The sequence below is a fragment of the Protopterus annectens genome, chromosome 13.part0 (assembly GCF_019279795.1).
Source record: "Protopterus annectens isolate FY-2018-M chromosome 13.part0, PAN1.0, whole genome shotgun sequence".
Taxonomy (NCBI): domain Eukaryota; kingdom Metazoa; phylum Chordata; order Ceratodontiformes; family Protopteridae; genus Protopterus; species Protopterus annectens.
In genome coordinates, this window is record NC_056747.1 from 695,471,972 (window position 1) to 695,488,841 (window position 16,870).

Below are 16,870 nucleotides of genomic sequence, written 5' to 3' on the forward strand. Positions count from 1 at the left end.
TAACTGCGGCTCTACAAGAAGCCTCTAATGAATCAAAACCACATTGCAGAGTATGCTTTCCCACTTGTTCAACTGCATGCAATAAATCCTGCATTTCCTTACTGTCAGAACCTTCTGTATTTGAAATAATTTTCTGCTTTAACAAAGACATGAAGTACTGTTGTTATTTAAGCATGTGAAACTGACAGTTTAAAGCTCTTACAGCTAACGTAGCAGAAGTGTAAACTTTTTTCCTCCATCTGTCCAGAGCTCTGGAATCCCTATCCGAGGGGACAGAATTTTTGGCAGTAGAAGCCTTAACCCCTTTAGGACCCTGGGAAATTGTTTCTGGGTCTGCAGCGGGGTTTTTGTAAAGAAATTTGTGAGAGTCAGGGACTCTGTAGTACCTGTCTGGCTTAACTGGTGAAAGGGGTAAAGAATCAGGAGACAGACTGGATTCAGAAAAAAACATCATCAACAATATCAAGCACAGGGGGGATAGCCAGGGGCCTGTGCTGAGGCAATAAAAGGAAGTCTCTGAGCCTTTTCTTGGATTCAGAATAATTCTGGCTCTCCCAATGGAAATGCTCCCTCATGGTGTGCAGTGTTTCCCCAAAAGAATAATCCTCAGGCGGAGAGGCTGAAGGTATGGACTCTTCTGCATCAGAGTCCTCATAGGGAGGGAGAGAATATCCCTGATCAGAAGAGGAATCAGAGGAAATGGAAACCTGGTCAGAGGAGTCATAATCAGTGTCTTACCTAGACCTTTTGTCAGGAGGGGGATGGGAACCCCTGATTAAGGTAATTAGGTCTTCGGCCATTTTAAGCATCTGTTTCTTTGGCATGGATGACTGTTCTGGAGAATGCTGTACTGGTTTCCTTGTCTTTAATGGTGTTTTTGACTTTGCTTTTGCTGCTGTAGTGGGCATAATTGTAAGCTGTGAAGGTCTGAAAACACCCTCAGAAGCCAATGCCTGCTCAGCGGCTCCGGACCCATCTGAGGGTATAGTTTCCGTAGGCCCAATACCTTGTGGCTGTCGGTTATGGCCTGTGGCTCTGACGTAGCAGGTGTCAGGGGCTGCGAAAGCACCTCACTGAGAACCGGCGACTGGCCTAGAAGAGGCGTCGTCGTCGGTTTTGGACCTCGGATGCCTGTCCTTTTCTTTGTCTTTGCGTTTTTTATAAATTCCGGTCGTCGGTTGTTCTGACGGCATTATGTAATTAAACCTTCGGCCAAAATAATGTAAAGCAAAATCAAACCGAAGTTTAATAGTTCGTTTATTGAATCTAGCACAAAACCGACAACTAGTAATGTCGTGGTCAGGGCCTAGGCAAGGAATACACTAAGAGTGAAAGTCCTTATGAGGTATTTGCTTCCCACAAGAAATACAATTATTAACTTTTACTGACATCGGTCTAGAGCAATAAAAAGTTTCCCCAATGGGGTACTTAGCTTTATTGAGGACTTCGGTTCTGAAACTCAATTTTGAAAATCTCAGGAGTCGGACGACCGGCACTTGAACTGCTTTTGCTTCGGGCACCATGAGGCAAGAAAGACTGAAGAAAATGGCGTCGGTTGCAACTTTTATACCCCTGGCGCACTGACGTCAGGGAAGAGGCGACAGCAACCGACGCCGGACCAAGACTTTGGAACTCGGGCCTACGGCGGGTCGCCTGCCAGCAGGATAACCCAAGTGTAATGACTGCAACAGTGAAACACGATGCACATCATTTATTTCTTTATTTATTTTTACAACTTGAGACTGACGCCTGAGCATCAGGCGTAGGGGAAAGTGAAGGAAGATAGAAAAGGGTGAAAATTTAGGATTAAATAACAAATTCACTTATCCAGAAAAGCCTGGAGCATGGACAATGATGCGAGTGATACATGCAGTAAACGAGATCTGGGGAGGAAGATGACAAGGGTAGGGGAAGAGCTTGGAGACGGGATCCGATGCTGGAAAAATGCGGCTGAATTGGATCCGTTCTGGATCCATGTCCCACAGGTTGAAGACCAAATTAAAACAACAACTTCAAATCTCTAGCTTCTACTGAGTATTCGGGGACTGCTGTGTCTTGAGGGTTCTTGACACTTTAGCAATCAGTTCTTGCTGAAGCTTTGTCATATAACATGAAAAATTAACAACACTCAGAGAAAAGGCGGAGGCACAGGATCACTTCCTTGAGTGATCCAACACCAGAGACTCTCTGGTTCCTGAGCTGGATCAAGGAACTCTGTTTGGAAATCTCCTTTTTGGTGGTGCCGTCATAACAATGGCATCGATGATTGGACCCATTCTCCAATAAGGCATGTCCGGGGGAGGGGGGGGGGCAAGAACTTTGTCCGGTTTCCGACGTATTAGTTCTACTGTGCTGGGCTCCGTCTACACCCTCCAAGATTACAAATTTACAAGGGCATCTGGAGGAGGCACCACCAAAGACAGGTATGGGCCTACATCAAAGGCCTCCAGGAAGATCAACTCCTCTGGATAGAGGGTTTGATGGCCAGCTCCTGCTCTGGCGAAGAAGCTCCAACAAAGCGCCAAAAACGGAGTCATAACAAGGTGACCTGTGGGAAACCATCTCTTACCTCATGGTCAGTAACCTCAGTGGGGGATTCCACTAGACAAGCCAGGCGCTTTCTCTTGAACTTACTCTTCAGACAAATCAGTAGAAAGGGAAGAGTAGGGTAAACCCCTTCAAGGTGGTAGATGGGAGGCCCATTAACATGGGCTGCCTGGGAACAGGGTAATGACTGGCCAGTGGCAGAAGCGGAAAACGGGAGAGGGTGCCAGCTGGAGATATCAGACACTTCTCTCGGACCAAGAACATCCTCTCCACAACATCAAAGCTGAAGCAGGCCTCACAGATCAGAGTGTCCTGAAACCTGAAGGCACCGAAGACCATTCTGAACCCAAAGGGACTGCACCTTGACCCAATCCTGAGACCAGACCCAAAGTATCCAAGGCCAAGGCTCTGTTGGGGGAATGACGAACTGGAGACCAGTACCGATGACCCCAAACTCCAGCCTCAACATCATGGCTCAGAGAAGCTACAGTCCCCGAAATGGTCTGGGTAAATGCCACTAAGGATATGACGGACTCAAAGTACGTCAGCCTGCTGGATCTGACCCAGTGGATGGGAACTCCACCGGCCCCTGAAGACATCAGATCCAAAGGTCCAGGAGTTTGTCAGACCCAATGGGATGAGGCCTAATTGCATCTGTGCCTGTAAAATGGACCACATCAACTGTTCAGGTTCTCACTGTCTGATACTGCTCACCAACCTGGATGACTGGTCAGATGAAATCACAGAGGACAGCTTCAAGGGTCGGTGCAAAGATGACCTTGTATGTCCGATCCAAGCTGGAGAAGGGAAGGATTCTGGTGAGCAAAAAAGAGTATCTGTGGAATAGTGGGGAAGCTACTCTACCCGAAGGAGCCCTTTAACCAGAAATGGACTGGGAATACTTGAAACCAGTGAGGCCTTCTTCAAAGTTTTTGGCAGCAAAGGCGATCAGCTCCAAAATCTCAGAGACAAAGTCGGCACTGAGGAACCCGGGGAGGCTCAAAGCAGAGGGACCTTTGGGCCCAGAGAACTCACGGGAGTCATCCCCAAAGTGGAAGCAGAGGACCACCTCTTGTGCTCCCGACAGTAGTGCCTGGTCTTGCACATTAGGCTTCTCAGAACCAGCCTTGGGATCTGGGGGGAAAACCTCAGGACTGAAAGAAGAAAGTACAGTTGTGTACACTTACCATAAATGTAGATGTTCGAGTGTATTCACTGTTGTAGTCATTACATTTGGGTAATCTGCTGGCAGTTTGTCCTCAATCGGCCTGATTAACAAAGTCTTGGGTCCTGCATCGGTTGCTGTCCCTTCTTCCATGACGTCAGGTCATCAGGGGTATAAAACATGCAGCCGACGCCACTGCATCAGTTTTTCTTGCCCCAGATGTAAGGTGCCCCCCAAATGGGGAGCAAAATTCACACACACACACACACACACATATATATATATATATATATATATATATATATATATACAAAAAATTTAAAACACAAAAAAATATACCTCCACACAAAAGCAAATACATCAAAAAGGCTTTTAAGCATAGTAAAAAAAAAGGAGAGGTATAGTAAAAGAAAAAACAGGGGGTTGGAGGGTGGGTAACCAGGACTGAAACAGTGAATACACTCACTCGAACATCTACATTTATGTTAAGTGTACACAACTGTACTATGCTCTTCGTGTTTCAATGTTGCAGTCATTACATTTGGGTAGAATCCCAAAGCTATGGTTGGGAGGATGGATTTATACAGCATTAGGAGCAGCTATAAGGCCCTGCAGGACAGCAGTGGCAATGCCAGCTCTGGATTTAGAGAAGAGAGGTAAATGGTAATGTTTGGTGAAAGTATGACCTGAGCTCCAGGTAGCAGCTTATAGAATGTTTCTGGTAGGAACCCCTCTGAGAAAGGCTGCAGAAGTAGATGTAGCCCTGGTGGAATGCGATCTGATCCCCTTGGGGACAGGTTTACCATGGTGCATATAGCAGAAACTAATACAATGGCGTATCCATTTGGAAATAGTCTGCTTTGAAATAGCCATTCCCTCTGCCCCTGCAGCAAATGCCACCAATAGTTGTTCAGATTTTCTTAGAGATTTTGTCTTGTTTAAGTAGAATCCAAGTTGTCTGTGTACATCCAATGAATGCAGAATCTGCTCACCCTTGTTCTGTGGATTGGGAAAGAAGGATGGCAGATGAATGGTCTGATTAAGAGCCACACTGGATACCACCGTAGGCATGAAAGATGGATTGGTCCCGAGAGCCACCTTGTCCGGATGAAAAAAAATGAAAGGCTCCACTGCCATAAGAGCCTGTAATTCTAAAATCCTTCTAGCTGAAGTGACTGCTAAAAGGAAAGCTGTTTTCCAGAAGAGAAAAAGTCTGCAGTAGCAGCTGGCTCAAAAGGAGGGAGAGTACGTTTTTCCAAAACAAAATTGAGGTCCCATGCAGAAGTTGGTGCTCTCCTGGGAGGTCTTAAAGTTTTGGCCCCTCTGAGATACTGCTTTAGCAGAGGATGAGAGAAGAGGGGAGGTTCTGTGGTGTAATGAGCTGAAATGGCAGAGGCATGGATTTTTCTAGAAGAAAAAGATAGGCCCTTGTGAAGCATCTCAGTTAAGTATTGCAGAATCTAAGGAATGTTGGGCATTGCTGTGCTTATTCCTTGTGATTGGTTCCAGGCACAGAATCTTTTCCATTTGCCAGCATAAGATTTTCTAGTACTAGGCCTTCTAGCCTCCAAAATGACATCCATCGCAGGTTTGCTGAGGGATGCCAAGGGTGAAATTAGTTGATTACCCATGCTGCAAGATTCAAGTTTGGAGCTGAGTGTGCAGAATTATGTAGTTCTGCTGAGATAGTGGGTAAGGTGTCTGAGGCAGGTGCCAGGGAGGAAGGTGTGACACATTGCGCAGGAGTGGGTACCAGTGCTGGCTAGGACAGTCTGGAGCAATAAGAATCATTTTTGGTTTGTCCTGTCTGACTTTTAGTAGAACTTAGGAGAGCAGAGGCAGAGGGGGAAAAGCATAGGACTGATAGGTTTTTCCAGCTGAATAATAAAGCATCCACTTTCCATGCTTTTTTGTGATGAATTCTTGTGCAGAATTTGTCCAACTGATAGTTCTGGGGTGAGGCAAAAAGATCTATGTCTGGGCTCCCCCATTTGCGTGTCAACATGTTGAAAACTTGTGGTTCCAGTTTCCATTCATGTGGGTCCATAAGATTTCTGCTTAATTTGTCTGCCAGAGTATTTAGCTTTCCTGGCAGGAATTGAGCTTGTAGTTGTATTTGATAGGTCAAGGTCGTGTTCCACAATGCCATGGCTAATCTGCAAAGGGGGTAGGAATGTGTACCCCCTGCTTGTTTATGTACCACATAACTGTGGTGTTGTCTGTCTTTACCATTAGTTGTCCCTGATGGAGGTAGTCCTTGAAGGCTGTCGAAGCATTCTGTACAGCTAGCATCACTTTCTGATTGATATGCAGGTGCATTTAATTTGGGCTCCATTTGCCCCGAGTGCACTTTCCTGACAGATGAACCCCCCCAAGCATAGTCTGATGCGTCTGTAGTTAGGGTTTGGGCGGCAGGGGGTGGAGTGAATGGCAGTCTCTTGTTTTGGTGGCAGGCCTCTGCCCACCATAGGAACTCTAGTTGCAGGCAAGGTATAATAGGAATCATTGTTTCCAGGCTGTGACAATGTAGACTCCATACACTTTTTAAGTACCACTGAAGTTTCCTCATACGCAGTCTTGCATATGGAATTAGAAGAATGCAGGAGGCCATGAACCCCAAGGCTTGCAAAATTTGCCTTGCAGATAGCATGGTTTTTGTGGCCACCTGTTTGAAGTAAGTCACCAATTGAATTTGCTTTTCTGGCGTAAGGTAAGTCATCTGGGCAGATGTATTCAAGCTTGCATCCAAGAATGTAATTTTTTGAAAGGGTACCAGTTGTGATTTCTTTTCATTTATGGTGTACCCTAGACAAGTTAGAACCCTTTTTACAAATGCCAGATGCTTTAGAATAATGTCCTTGTTTTCTGCCTGAATTAGACAATCGTCCAGGTATGGATATATCTGAATATTTCTTTGCCTGCAAAACACAATTACTGGAGCCAGGCACTTTGTGAAGACCCTGGGCACAGTATGTAAGTCAAAGGGCAGTGCAGAGAACTGGTAATGCAAGTAGCCTGCTTTGAAGCAGAGTTATATTCTGCAAGATTCCCTGATTGGGATATGCAGGTAAGCCTCTTAAGTCTAGAGTTACCAACCAGGCATCTTTGCCTAGCATAGGCAGTAACTGTTGAAGAGTCAGCATCTTGAATTTTGGAATGTCCAGAAATGTGTTTAGAGTGGTAAGTCCAAAATTGGATGCCATGATTTGTCTTTTCTGGGTGCCAGGAAAAGTCTTGAATAGAAAACCTTGTCCCTTTTCCACTTCAGGTACTGGTTGAATAGCCCCCATATTCATGAGGGACAGGACTTGTTTCTGGGCCTCTGCCCCCTGATTTGGGGGCAGATCTGGCCATCTGTTTGGTATTGGCAACATGTGGAAATGAAATCTGTATCCCTGGGAAACTATATTTAAAACCCATTTGTAATGGGTAATAAGTTGCCAGTTTCGTGCATGAAGTGGCAGTTTCCCCCCCAAAGGGGCGGCTAAAAGGTAAGTGCTTGGCGATTGTAGAGGGAAGTCAATGAGACTGTTTACCATAGGAAGGTGCCTTGTTGTTTCCAGATTTGGAGGTAGAGGCACCCCACTGCTTTGTTCTAAAAGTTCCTTGTGACTGAACCCTGGAGCCTTTGGAATGTCTGGATTTGACTTGAGCGGCTCTCGAAGGGACTGGAAAGGACCAGTTCTTAGTAGGCCAGTGTCTACTAAAACTTGGAGGTTGCACTTGTAAGAAATCTTTCACAGTTTGCATAGATTTAGCTTTATCTTCCATCTTTTTTAACACCTATTTAGCCTTATTACCAAAGAGACAGTTCTGTTGTAAAGGAGCATCCAACAATTGTGCTTTACCATGGTCAGGCAGCATTTGCTCTTTGAGCCAAGCATGCCTTCTTAGCACAGATCCAGTTACAGCAGCCCTGCAAGAGGCCTCCAATGAATCAAAAGCACACTGCAAAGTATGTTTTCCAACTTGTTCAGCTGAATGCAATAAATAATGCAAATCTTTATTTTCCACACAGTCAGAGATTAACATCATTTTCTGTTTAAAGTAGTCCCATGATATGCTGTTGATATTTAAGCATATGAAACTGATAGTTTAAAGCCCTGATTGCCAAGGTTGCAGACGTGTAAACCTTCTTACCCCATCTATCCAACACCCTGGAATCCCTATCAGAAGGAGTAGGATTTTTAGCAGTAGAGGCCTTAATGCCCTTGGGACCCTGAGAGATGGTTTCAGGATCAGCAGTAGGGTTTTTGAAAAGGAATTTGTGGGAGTCAGGAACCCTGTAGTATCTGTCTGGCTTAATAGGAGCCGGAGGCAGAGAATCAGGAGTCATACTAGATTCTGAAAAAACATTATCAACAATGTCTACAACAGGAGGTATAGGCAAAGGCCTATGCTGAAGAAGAAAAAGAAAATCCCTAAGTCTCTTTTTAGATTCAGAGAAATCCTGACTTTCCCAGTGGAAATGTTCCCTTAAGGTATGTAAAGTTTCTCCAAAAGAGAAATCCTCAGGGGGAGAAGCAAAAGGGATGGAATCTTCTGCATCAGAATCCTCATAAGTAGGTATAGATAAATCCTGTTCAGTAGAAGAATCAGAAGAAATAGAATCCTGATCTGAAGATTCAAAGTCAATGTCTTGCCTAGGCCTCTTAGCAGGAGGGGGATGGCTACCCCTGATCAAGGTAATTAAATCTTCAGCCATTTTGATAATTTGTTTTTTAGGCATAGGGGCCTGCACACGTGGCCCAAGTGTCGTTTTTTTTTTTTTTTTTAGACATAGTAGATTTTGGCCTTAGTTTTGAAGATGGCGTTGGTTTAATATACAAATCTTTAGGCCTGAAAACACCCTCAGAATCCGGTGCCTGCTCAGTGGCTCTGGAGCCATCTAAGGTAGAGACATCCGTGGGTTCAATACTTAAAGCATCTTGTGGCATACCGGACTCCGAATGGGTCTCAGTAGAGGCCTGCGAATCAAAAGTAGGGGGCATCAGGGGCTGCAAAAGCACCTCAATGAGTAAAGGCGAACTAGCGACTGGCTTAAGAGAAGCGTCGTTGTCAGTTTTGGACCTCGACGGTCTGTCTTTTTCTTTGCATTTTTTAGGTATTCCAGTAGTCGGATTGCTAACCGACGTCATTTCTGGATAGTTAAATCGTGAGACAAAATATTTAGAAGCAAAAATGTACCGACGTTTAATAGTGCGTTGGTTAAATCTAGCACAAAACCGACAAAAAGGTACGTTATGATCAGGGTCTAGGGCAAGGAATACAGTACAAATGAAAATCCTTATGAAGTATTTGCTTCCCACAAGTAATGCAATTATTAACTTTTACAGACATTGGTAAGGAGCAAGAAAAAGTTTCCCCAACAGGGTATTTAGCTTTTAGTTGAAGACTTCAGTTCTGAAACTTGAAAACAAAAATTTCAGGGGTCCGCCAATCGACACTTGCGAACTGCTTCTGCTTCAGGCACCGCGCGGCAAGAAAGAGTGATGTAATGGCGTTGGCTGCATGTTTTATACCCCTGACGACCTGACGTCATGGAAGAGGGGACAGCAACCGATGCAGGACCCAAGACTTTGTTAATCAGGCCAGCTGAGGGTAACCTGCCAGCAGATTACCCAAATGTAATGACTGCAACAGTGAAACACGAAGAACATCTAGAAGGCAAAAGGCCATTAAGAAAGGGCTTAGCCTTGTGCTCTTACAAGGATTAACAGCCAAAGCTCTCGTAAACACAGCACCCGGAGTCTTAAGTGTTCTGGGCCCAAGCAATATACACAATAAAGGTGAGTATTCTGAGGGGCATTTTGTGCCCTCAAGAGATGCATTTCTTCAACTCCTTGTCCATGCCCAAAACACACACACACACACACACACACACACACACACACACACACACACACACACACACACACACACACACACCTAGACACTAACACGGAAGAAAATGGGTGGGGAAGGGGTAGAGAGAAAAGGGTCTATCTACCAAACTAAGAAAAAAAAAAAACTCATGCACACTACCTAACTACCTGTAAAAAAGACACACACAACCTTGTACTATAATAAAATTGGGTAACAGAAGGGAAATATCACTCCCTGCAGTAGATTTATAGAAATAAAATGATCAAGGATCAAGCTGCAACCATGAAAGGTAGCAAACTAGATCTGGGGAGTTTATGGAGGAGCAGGGAGTTATGGGTAAGGGAGGCAGAGCCAAGTCAAGCTGAAAGGCTTTAGAATTGTCTGGTATTAGATCGGAATTGGATCTGAAGTTCCAGAGGATGAATGCAGAGGGAGCAGACATCAGATCAAAAGGATCTACTAAAGGGTTCTAGTACAGAAACTTTAGATCTTCAGGCACTTTGTAAAACTTATCAGGCCTTTTAGAGGCTGATGGCTGGGTGTCAGGAGCAGTGGAAGTAGCAGCAAAAGCATCCGAGAAAGGCATCTAGGACTGGGAGAACTGCAGCAAATGCATGATTACCTACCGCTGTAACAGGTTATAATACCTTTTTTGCACATCTGAAATTTGTTTGGATTCCCATTCAAAATGCTTCATCAGGGTGGAAATGGTTTCTTCAAATGAAACTTTCTCTAGAGGAGAATTAAGGGAAAGGGAGACTTCATTAGAAGCGAAATGTCCTGGAGAGTTGACTTGAGAGGAGTATGCCAGACAGTTTTCATCAGAACCAGACTCTGCCTCATTACCCTTGAAGGATGATTCTAAAAGTCTATGAGTTTTGAAGAAAGTAGGTGAGTGGCATTAAATCACAAGAGATGGTGACAGCTGACATGACACCCCAACACCATGTAAAAAATGGTAAAAAGGGGGATGACAATGGACAGAAGAAGTAGGACCAAAGGATGCAAAGGATGGTTTGAGTGATAAAATGGCCTTCAAGACCTTGGGAAAAATCCAAATACTCCTTTTCATTGGAAGTCTGAGGAGAGGAAGCATTTCTGATTTTCTCTTCTTGTATCTTAGGATTAACATCTGCTTTAACAAGAAGCAGCAGCTCAGACTCCTAATGTACGTCGATAAAGTGACCCAAGTATCTTTTCTCTTACCAATATTTGTAGAATACCTTTGGGTGCCAGAGAGATAATTATGGGGTTTAAGTCTACTGCACACCTGAGAAATAACCAAATTATAATTTCCGAAAAAGTAAAAATTACTACACTGGAGTACAGCTGTTTAGGAATTACACTGCCAAACACAGTATAAACCTAGCAGTAAGGACTCATCACCAGTCTGACTGTTAAGACTTGCATGCAGATACATAGGAAATAATCAAATGATGTTAGGAAGCAGGGAGTTTAAAAAGGAACACAAAGGTTAAAAAGAAATGGCTGCTGGCAAATATGCTTAAAAGTGGCATTCTTTTAACAGTTTCAAAAAAATTTGTCTTGCTGAGTAATAAATACTACAGCAATAAAATAAAACACAGAGAGACATGGCAAATGGCTAAAAACACATCTCCATTAACATGTAAAGAGTTACAAATGCAACACAGCAATGTTTAGGAAACAAATGCAGCTGATTTAAAAGTACAACTTTACCTGATGTGTGCTGGGAATACAATGGGCAAGTTCTGTAACGCCTGCATCCACAATGGACAGTGATCTCTTCCTTTGACTTGACTGGCTCTTTATTCCCAGGATGCCTCCTCACAATGAAATGCATCACTGTCATCTGTGAAAAACAGTGAAAATAAATATAAGAAGTGTACATGGGAGAAATCCATTACCTACACAGTACAAAGCAAGAAAAGGCCAAGTACAAAAGGAAATGGCAACATTTGAAACATATGGAATGGCTTTTAAAAAGTCAGATGGACTTCAGAAGAAAAAAAAAAACGTTATTTAGTTCATAGGTAGGTACTAGGGTATTGGCCCTATGGCCTATATAAGGCTAGCCAAAAGGGTACCCTGACTGTTGCCAACCAAGAAAATTATTTTCCTGTGCCCTGTCAAGCAGAGCCACAGAAGTGATCCCTGGGGTGAATTTCCTATCTCCCATCCAATCATCAAGATTTTTCCTGAAGAGTGCTAATGAGGAGCTATGTTTGATATAGATAGATAGTTTGTTACAGAGTATGGCAAGTCTCTGGGACAGGAATCTATCCCTCCAGCATGTTCCGTTTACTGTGGTGACAAGGCTTAGATCCCTAGAGCGTGTAGCTCAGAGGGAATGGGATTTCTTTAAGTGGAGCTTATCCAACAGCTCTGGATTTGACATAGCTTTGTATGTTGGGCAGAGATCGCCTCCGAGTAGGCGATATGCAATGGAGTAAAGCTGGAGTTTTTTGAGACAGTCTGCGTACGACATCTGTTTGAGGCCGGTAATCCTCTTTGTGAGGTATTTTTGTGGCCTTTCCAGTTGTTGCAGATGTCTTGTGAGGTACATACCAAAGGGGCATTGTACTCTATAATGGGTCTAATCAGTGACGAAAAGAGGGGAACATTGACCTCTTTTTTTCCTGGATGAGAAACCTTTTGTGATGAGATGTGCCATGTAGGATTTCCTGACTACTGTGGCAATGTGACTATCAAAGGAGAGACTACTCCCAAGGTCTCTTATCACACTTTCGGTGTTAAGTAGACTACCACCTATGTGGTAGCTCATGGGTACAGAGTTTTTACCAAAGGGGATGACAATGCACTTTTTGGCATTGAGATTGAAGCCATGGGTTTGACATCAGGCATCTGTCTCAGTGAGGCCCTTTTGTAGGATGTCCACATCGTTAGGAGTTTCAATTATGGCTCCTAGTTTGCAGTCATCTGCGAAAGTCATTAGCCAAAGGCCTTCTGTGTTTGGTAGATACCAAACAGGAGAGGACTCAGGAATGAACCCTGTGGTATTCCACTTGTCATTGGTCTGAAGTTGGATTTGGAGTCTGCTACTTTCACAGCGTGGGTTCTGTCAGTGAGCCGCCAGTTGGCAACCCATCTTGTGACATTGGAATTATCTCGCTAAACTTGGTATAAATCCCTAAGTGGGGAATGGTGTCAAAAGCCTTGGCGAGATCTAGATAGGCTGTGTGAACCACCTTACCCTCGTCTCACGGCTTTGGTGACCGACTGAGGTTTAGGAAACATGATCTGCCTTTTACAAACCTGAACTGGGTGAGGTCCAAAGATTACCAATGTCTTAGTTTATAAGTTCCATGATGATACGTTCTATGGCCTTGCAGACCAGGCTCGTTAGGCTAAATGGGCGGTAGTTCCTGGGGTCCATGGTGGCTCCCTCTTTGTGGAGTGGGATAACTGTCGCTGTGCGCCATTCAGTGGGCACAAAGCCTGAGGTAAGGCTATGACTGAACATGGTGCTTAGGTGGGGTACCAGTTCATTCTGTAGTTTGTGCAGAATGCAGCCTGGGATGTTGTCAGGTCCCATGGATGCTGTGTTCTTGGCTTTGGAGAGTGTAGCTTTTACCTGCGCAGCCGTGATTACAGGAACTTTGCATTCTTCCAGTAAAGAGATGGGCCCTTTAGGGGGTGAGAGAGGGGTAAAGTTAGCACTGAGCCTATCTGCCAGGATGTTAGCAATATCAGTTGGTTCTGTATATTTAGTGCTTTTGTGCTGTAACCTAGAGAAGATCTGAGTGTTGCCATTGGGATTCTTGACATAGCTATAGAATGCTTTGTGGTTGTCTTTAGAATCACTGGCGATTTTATTTTCATAACTAGCTTTGGAGAATTTTATGCGGGATCTCAGCTTCTTACTGAGGCTGACCAGGGAGTTCCTCCAATCATGGGATTTTACTCTTTTTTGCAACAGTTTCTTTCTTCTGTTGTAGAATTTTTTTATGGCAGGGGACCACCAGCTTGGCTTCCCTGTTTTGGAGGATAGCATCTTGGTTCTGTTAGGTATAGCACTTTCCAGGCACTTGTGTAAGTGCTTATAAAGTGTATCTGTATAGGATTCAGCAGTCGTAGCTCTAATGTCCGTCTGCATGGCTGTCGTGAAGTTTGCCACTTCTGTCTTAAGAAGCATAGAGTTAGTTTTGGAAACATTTTTCACGGTTGTTAAACTAATGGGGGGTGGGGGCGGGATGCGGATGTCTAGGGTGATTAGCTTGTGGTCGGATGTGACCAATGAGAAATTGGCCTCTGATGTGGAACAGTGGTCGCCCACATTGGTAATGACCTGGTCTAGGATATTGCTACCCCTGGTGGGGGTGTGGATAAGTTGATCCAAAGCGTTGGAATTTATGAATTCCAAAAAACGTTGAGCAAAAGAGTTGGTACATGAGTACTTTTCCCAGTTAATGGTGGGGTAGTTGAAATCGCCCATTATGAGGGTGTTGGATTGTACCCTAATATTTCCAGTGTATCAAGAAATGATGAGTGGGAATCCTGGAGCATGGTGGGGGATCTGTAGCAAGTTACAATTTGGACTGCAGTCTTGCCCAGAGTTAGTTGCACTTGGATAATATCAAATGCATTATGCTGAGCAACTAGCCTGAAGGTGTGGATATCTTTACTGAATATGGACACGCCTCCGCCTTTAGTGTTTCGGTCCAAGTTAGGTGGCCGAAAGGTGTGGTATGAATTATAGCCTGGTAATGCAGGGGTGGTCTCTAGAGCCTTGACCCAGGTTTCTGTCACTGCACAGATGTCAATGTTCTACATTTTAAGGAGTGCCTCGAGTAAATGCATTTTGAAGTTTAGACTTATTGCAATGAGTAGCATTACGCTTAAATTTTGCTTGCTTGTACTGTCTGGAATCCACAAGCAAAGCAGACCCTATGCCCCCACCCCCCACAGCCATCAACTCAAGGGCACTAACCTCAAACACAAGGAAAAAAAACACCAAAGGAGACAGGGAAAGGAAAGAAGTGGACAACAAAGTAAGGAAGATCTCCATATACATTTTACGTACATTAACTAAAGCTTTACAAGAGTCTATAGCTGGTTTCACTACCCTACTTAGGAGTGAAGTATGGGCATGTGTAATATTTTGTGTGTGTGTGTGTGTGTGTGTGTGTGAGTGTGTGCGTGCATGTGTATACATTATATATGTACTTGTATATATATATATATATATATATATATATATATATATATATATATATATATATATATACACACACAAACATACATATATAAAGACAAAGACACACACACACATATATATTTATATATATATATATATATATATATATACACACAAAAACATACACACACACACACACACACACACATATATATATATATATATATATATATTCACACACACACATACAGACAGATATATATATATATATATATATATATATATATATATATACACTCCAGCATGTTCCGTTTACTGTGGTGACAAGGCTTAGATCCCTAGAGCGTGTAGCTCAGAGGGAATGGGATTTCTTTAAGTGGAGCTTATCCAACAGCTCTGGATTTGACATAGCTTTGTATGTTGGGCAGAGATCGCCTCCGAGTAGGCGATATGCAATGGAGTAAAGCTGGAGTTTTTTGAGACAGTCTGCGTACGACATCTGTTTGAGGCCGGTAATCCTCTTTGTGAGGTATTTTTGTGGCCTTTCCAGTTGTTGCAGATGTCTTGTGAGGTACATACCAAAGGGGCATTGTACTCTATAATGGGTCTAATCAGTGACGAGAAGAGGGGAACATTGACCTCTTTTTCCTGGATGAGAAACCTTTTGTGATGAGATGTGCCATGTAGGATTTCCTGACTACTGTGGCAATGTGACTATCAAAGGAGAGACTACTCCCAAGGTCTCTTATCACACTTTCGGTGTTAAGTACACTACCACCTATGTGGTAGCTCATGGGTACAGAGTTTTTACCAAAGGGGATGACAATGCACTTTTTGGCATTGAGATTGAAGCCATGGGTTTGACATCAGGCATCTGTCTCAGTGAGGCCCTTTTGTAGGATGTCCACATCGTTAGGAGTTTCAATTATGGCTCCTAGTTTGCAGTCATCTGCGAAAGTCATTAGCCAAAGGCCTTCTGTGTTTGGTAGATACCAAACAGGAGAGGACTCAGGAATGAACCCTGTGGTATTCCACTTGTCATTGGTCTGAAGTTGGATTTGGAGTCTGCTACTTTCACAGCGTGGGTTCTGTCAGTGAGCCGCCAGTTGGCAACCCATCTTGTGACATTGGAATTATCTCGCTAAACTTGGTATAAATCCCTAAGTGGGGAATGGTGTCAAAAGCCTTGGCGAGATCTAGATAGGCTGTGTGAACCACCTTACCCTCGTCTACGGCTTTGGTGACCGACTGAGGTTTAGGAAACATGATCTGCCTTTTACAAACCTGAACTGGGTGAGGTCCAAAGATTACCAATGTCTTAGTTTATAAGTTCCATGATGATACGTTCTATGGCCTTGCAGACCAGGCTCGTTAGGCTAAATGGGCGGTAGTTCCTGGGGTCCATGGTGGCTCCCTCTTTGTGGAGTGGGATAACTGTCGCTGTGCGCCATTCAGTGGGCACAAAGCCTGAGGTAAGGCTATGACTGAACATGGTGCTTAGGTGGGGTACCAGTTCATTCTGTAGTTTGTGCAGAATGCAGCCTGGGATGTTGTCAGGTCCCATGGATGCTGTGTTCTTGGCTTTGGAGAGTGTAGCTTTTACCTGCGCAGCCGTGATTACAGGAACTTTGCATTCTTCCAGTAAAGAGATGGGCCCTTTAGGGGGTGAGAGAGGGGTAAAGTTAGCACTGAGCCTATCTGCCAGGATGTTAGCAATATCAGTTGGTTCTGTATATTTAGTGCTTTTGTGCTGTAACCTAGAGAAGATCTGAGTGTTGCCATTGGGATTCTTGACATAGCTATAGAATGCTTTGTGGTTGTCTTTAGAATCACTGGCGATTTTATTTTCATAACTAGCTTTGGAGAATTTTATGCGGGATCTCAGCTTCTTACTGAGGCTGACCAGGGAGTTCCTCCAATCATGGGATTTTACTCTTTTTTGCAACAGTTTCTTTCTTCTGTTGTAGAATTTTTTTATGGCAGGGGACCACCAGCTTGGCTTCCCTGTTTTGGAGGATAGCATCTTGGTTCTGTTAGGTATAGCACTTTCCAGGCACTTGTGTAAGTGCTTATAAAGTGTATCTGTATAGGATTCAGCAGTCGTAGCTCTAATGTCCGTCTGCATGGCTGTCGTGAAGTTTGCCACTTCTGTCTTA

The 16,870-nt window shown here is 43.9% G+C and overlaps 1 protein-coding gene across 2 annotated transcripts in view; it reads right to left on the reverse strand.

The window, feature by feature from the left end:
• TSR1 (TSR1 ribosome maturation factor) overlaps positions 1 to 16,870 on the reverse strand; it is an 895,152-nt gene that overhangs the window by 249,764 nt on the left and 628,518 nt on the right. For both annotated transcript variants that reach the window (XM_044054379.1, XM_044054378.1), the window contains one exon: positions 11,276 to 11,408. In XM_044054379.1, the coding sequence (XP_043910314.1) occupies positions 11,276 to 11,408 (133 nt within the window). The remainder of the gene's footprint in view (positions 1 to 11,275; positions 11,409 to 16,870) is intronic.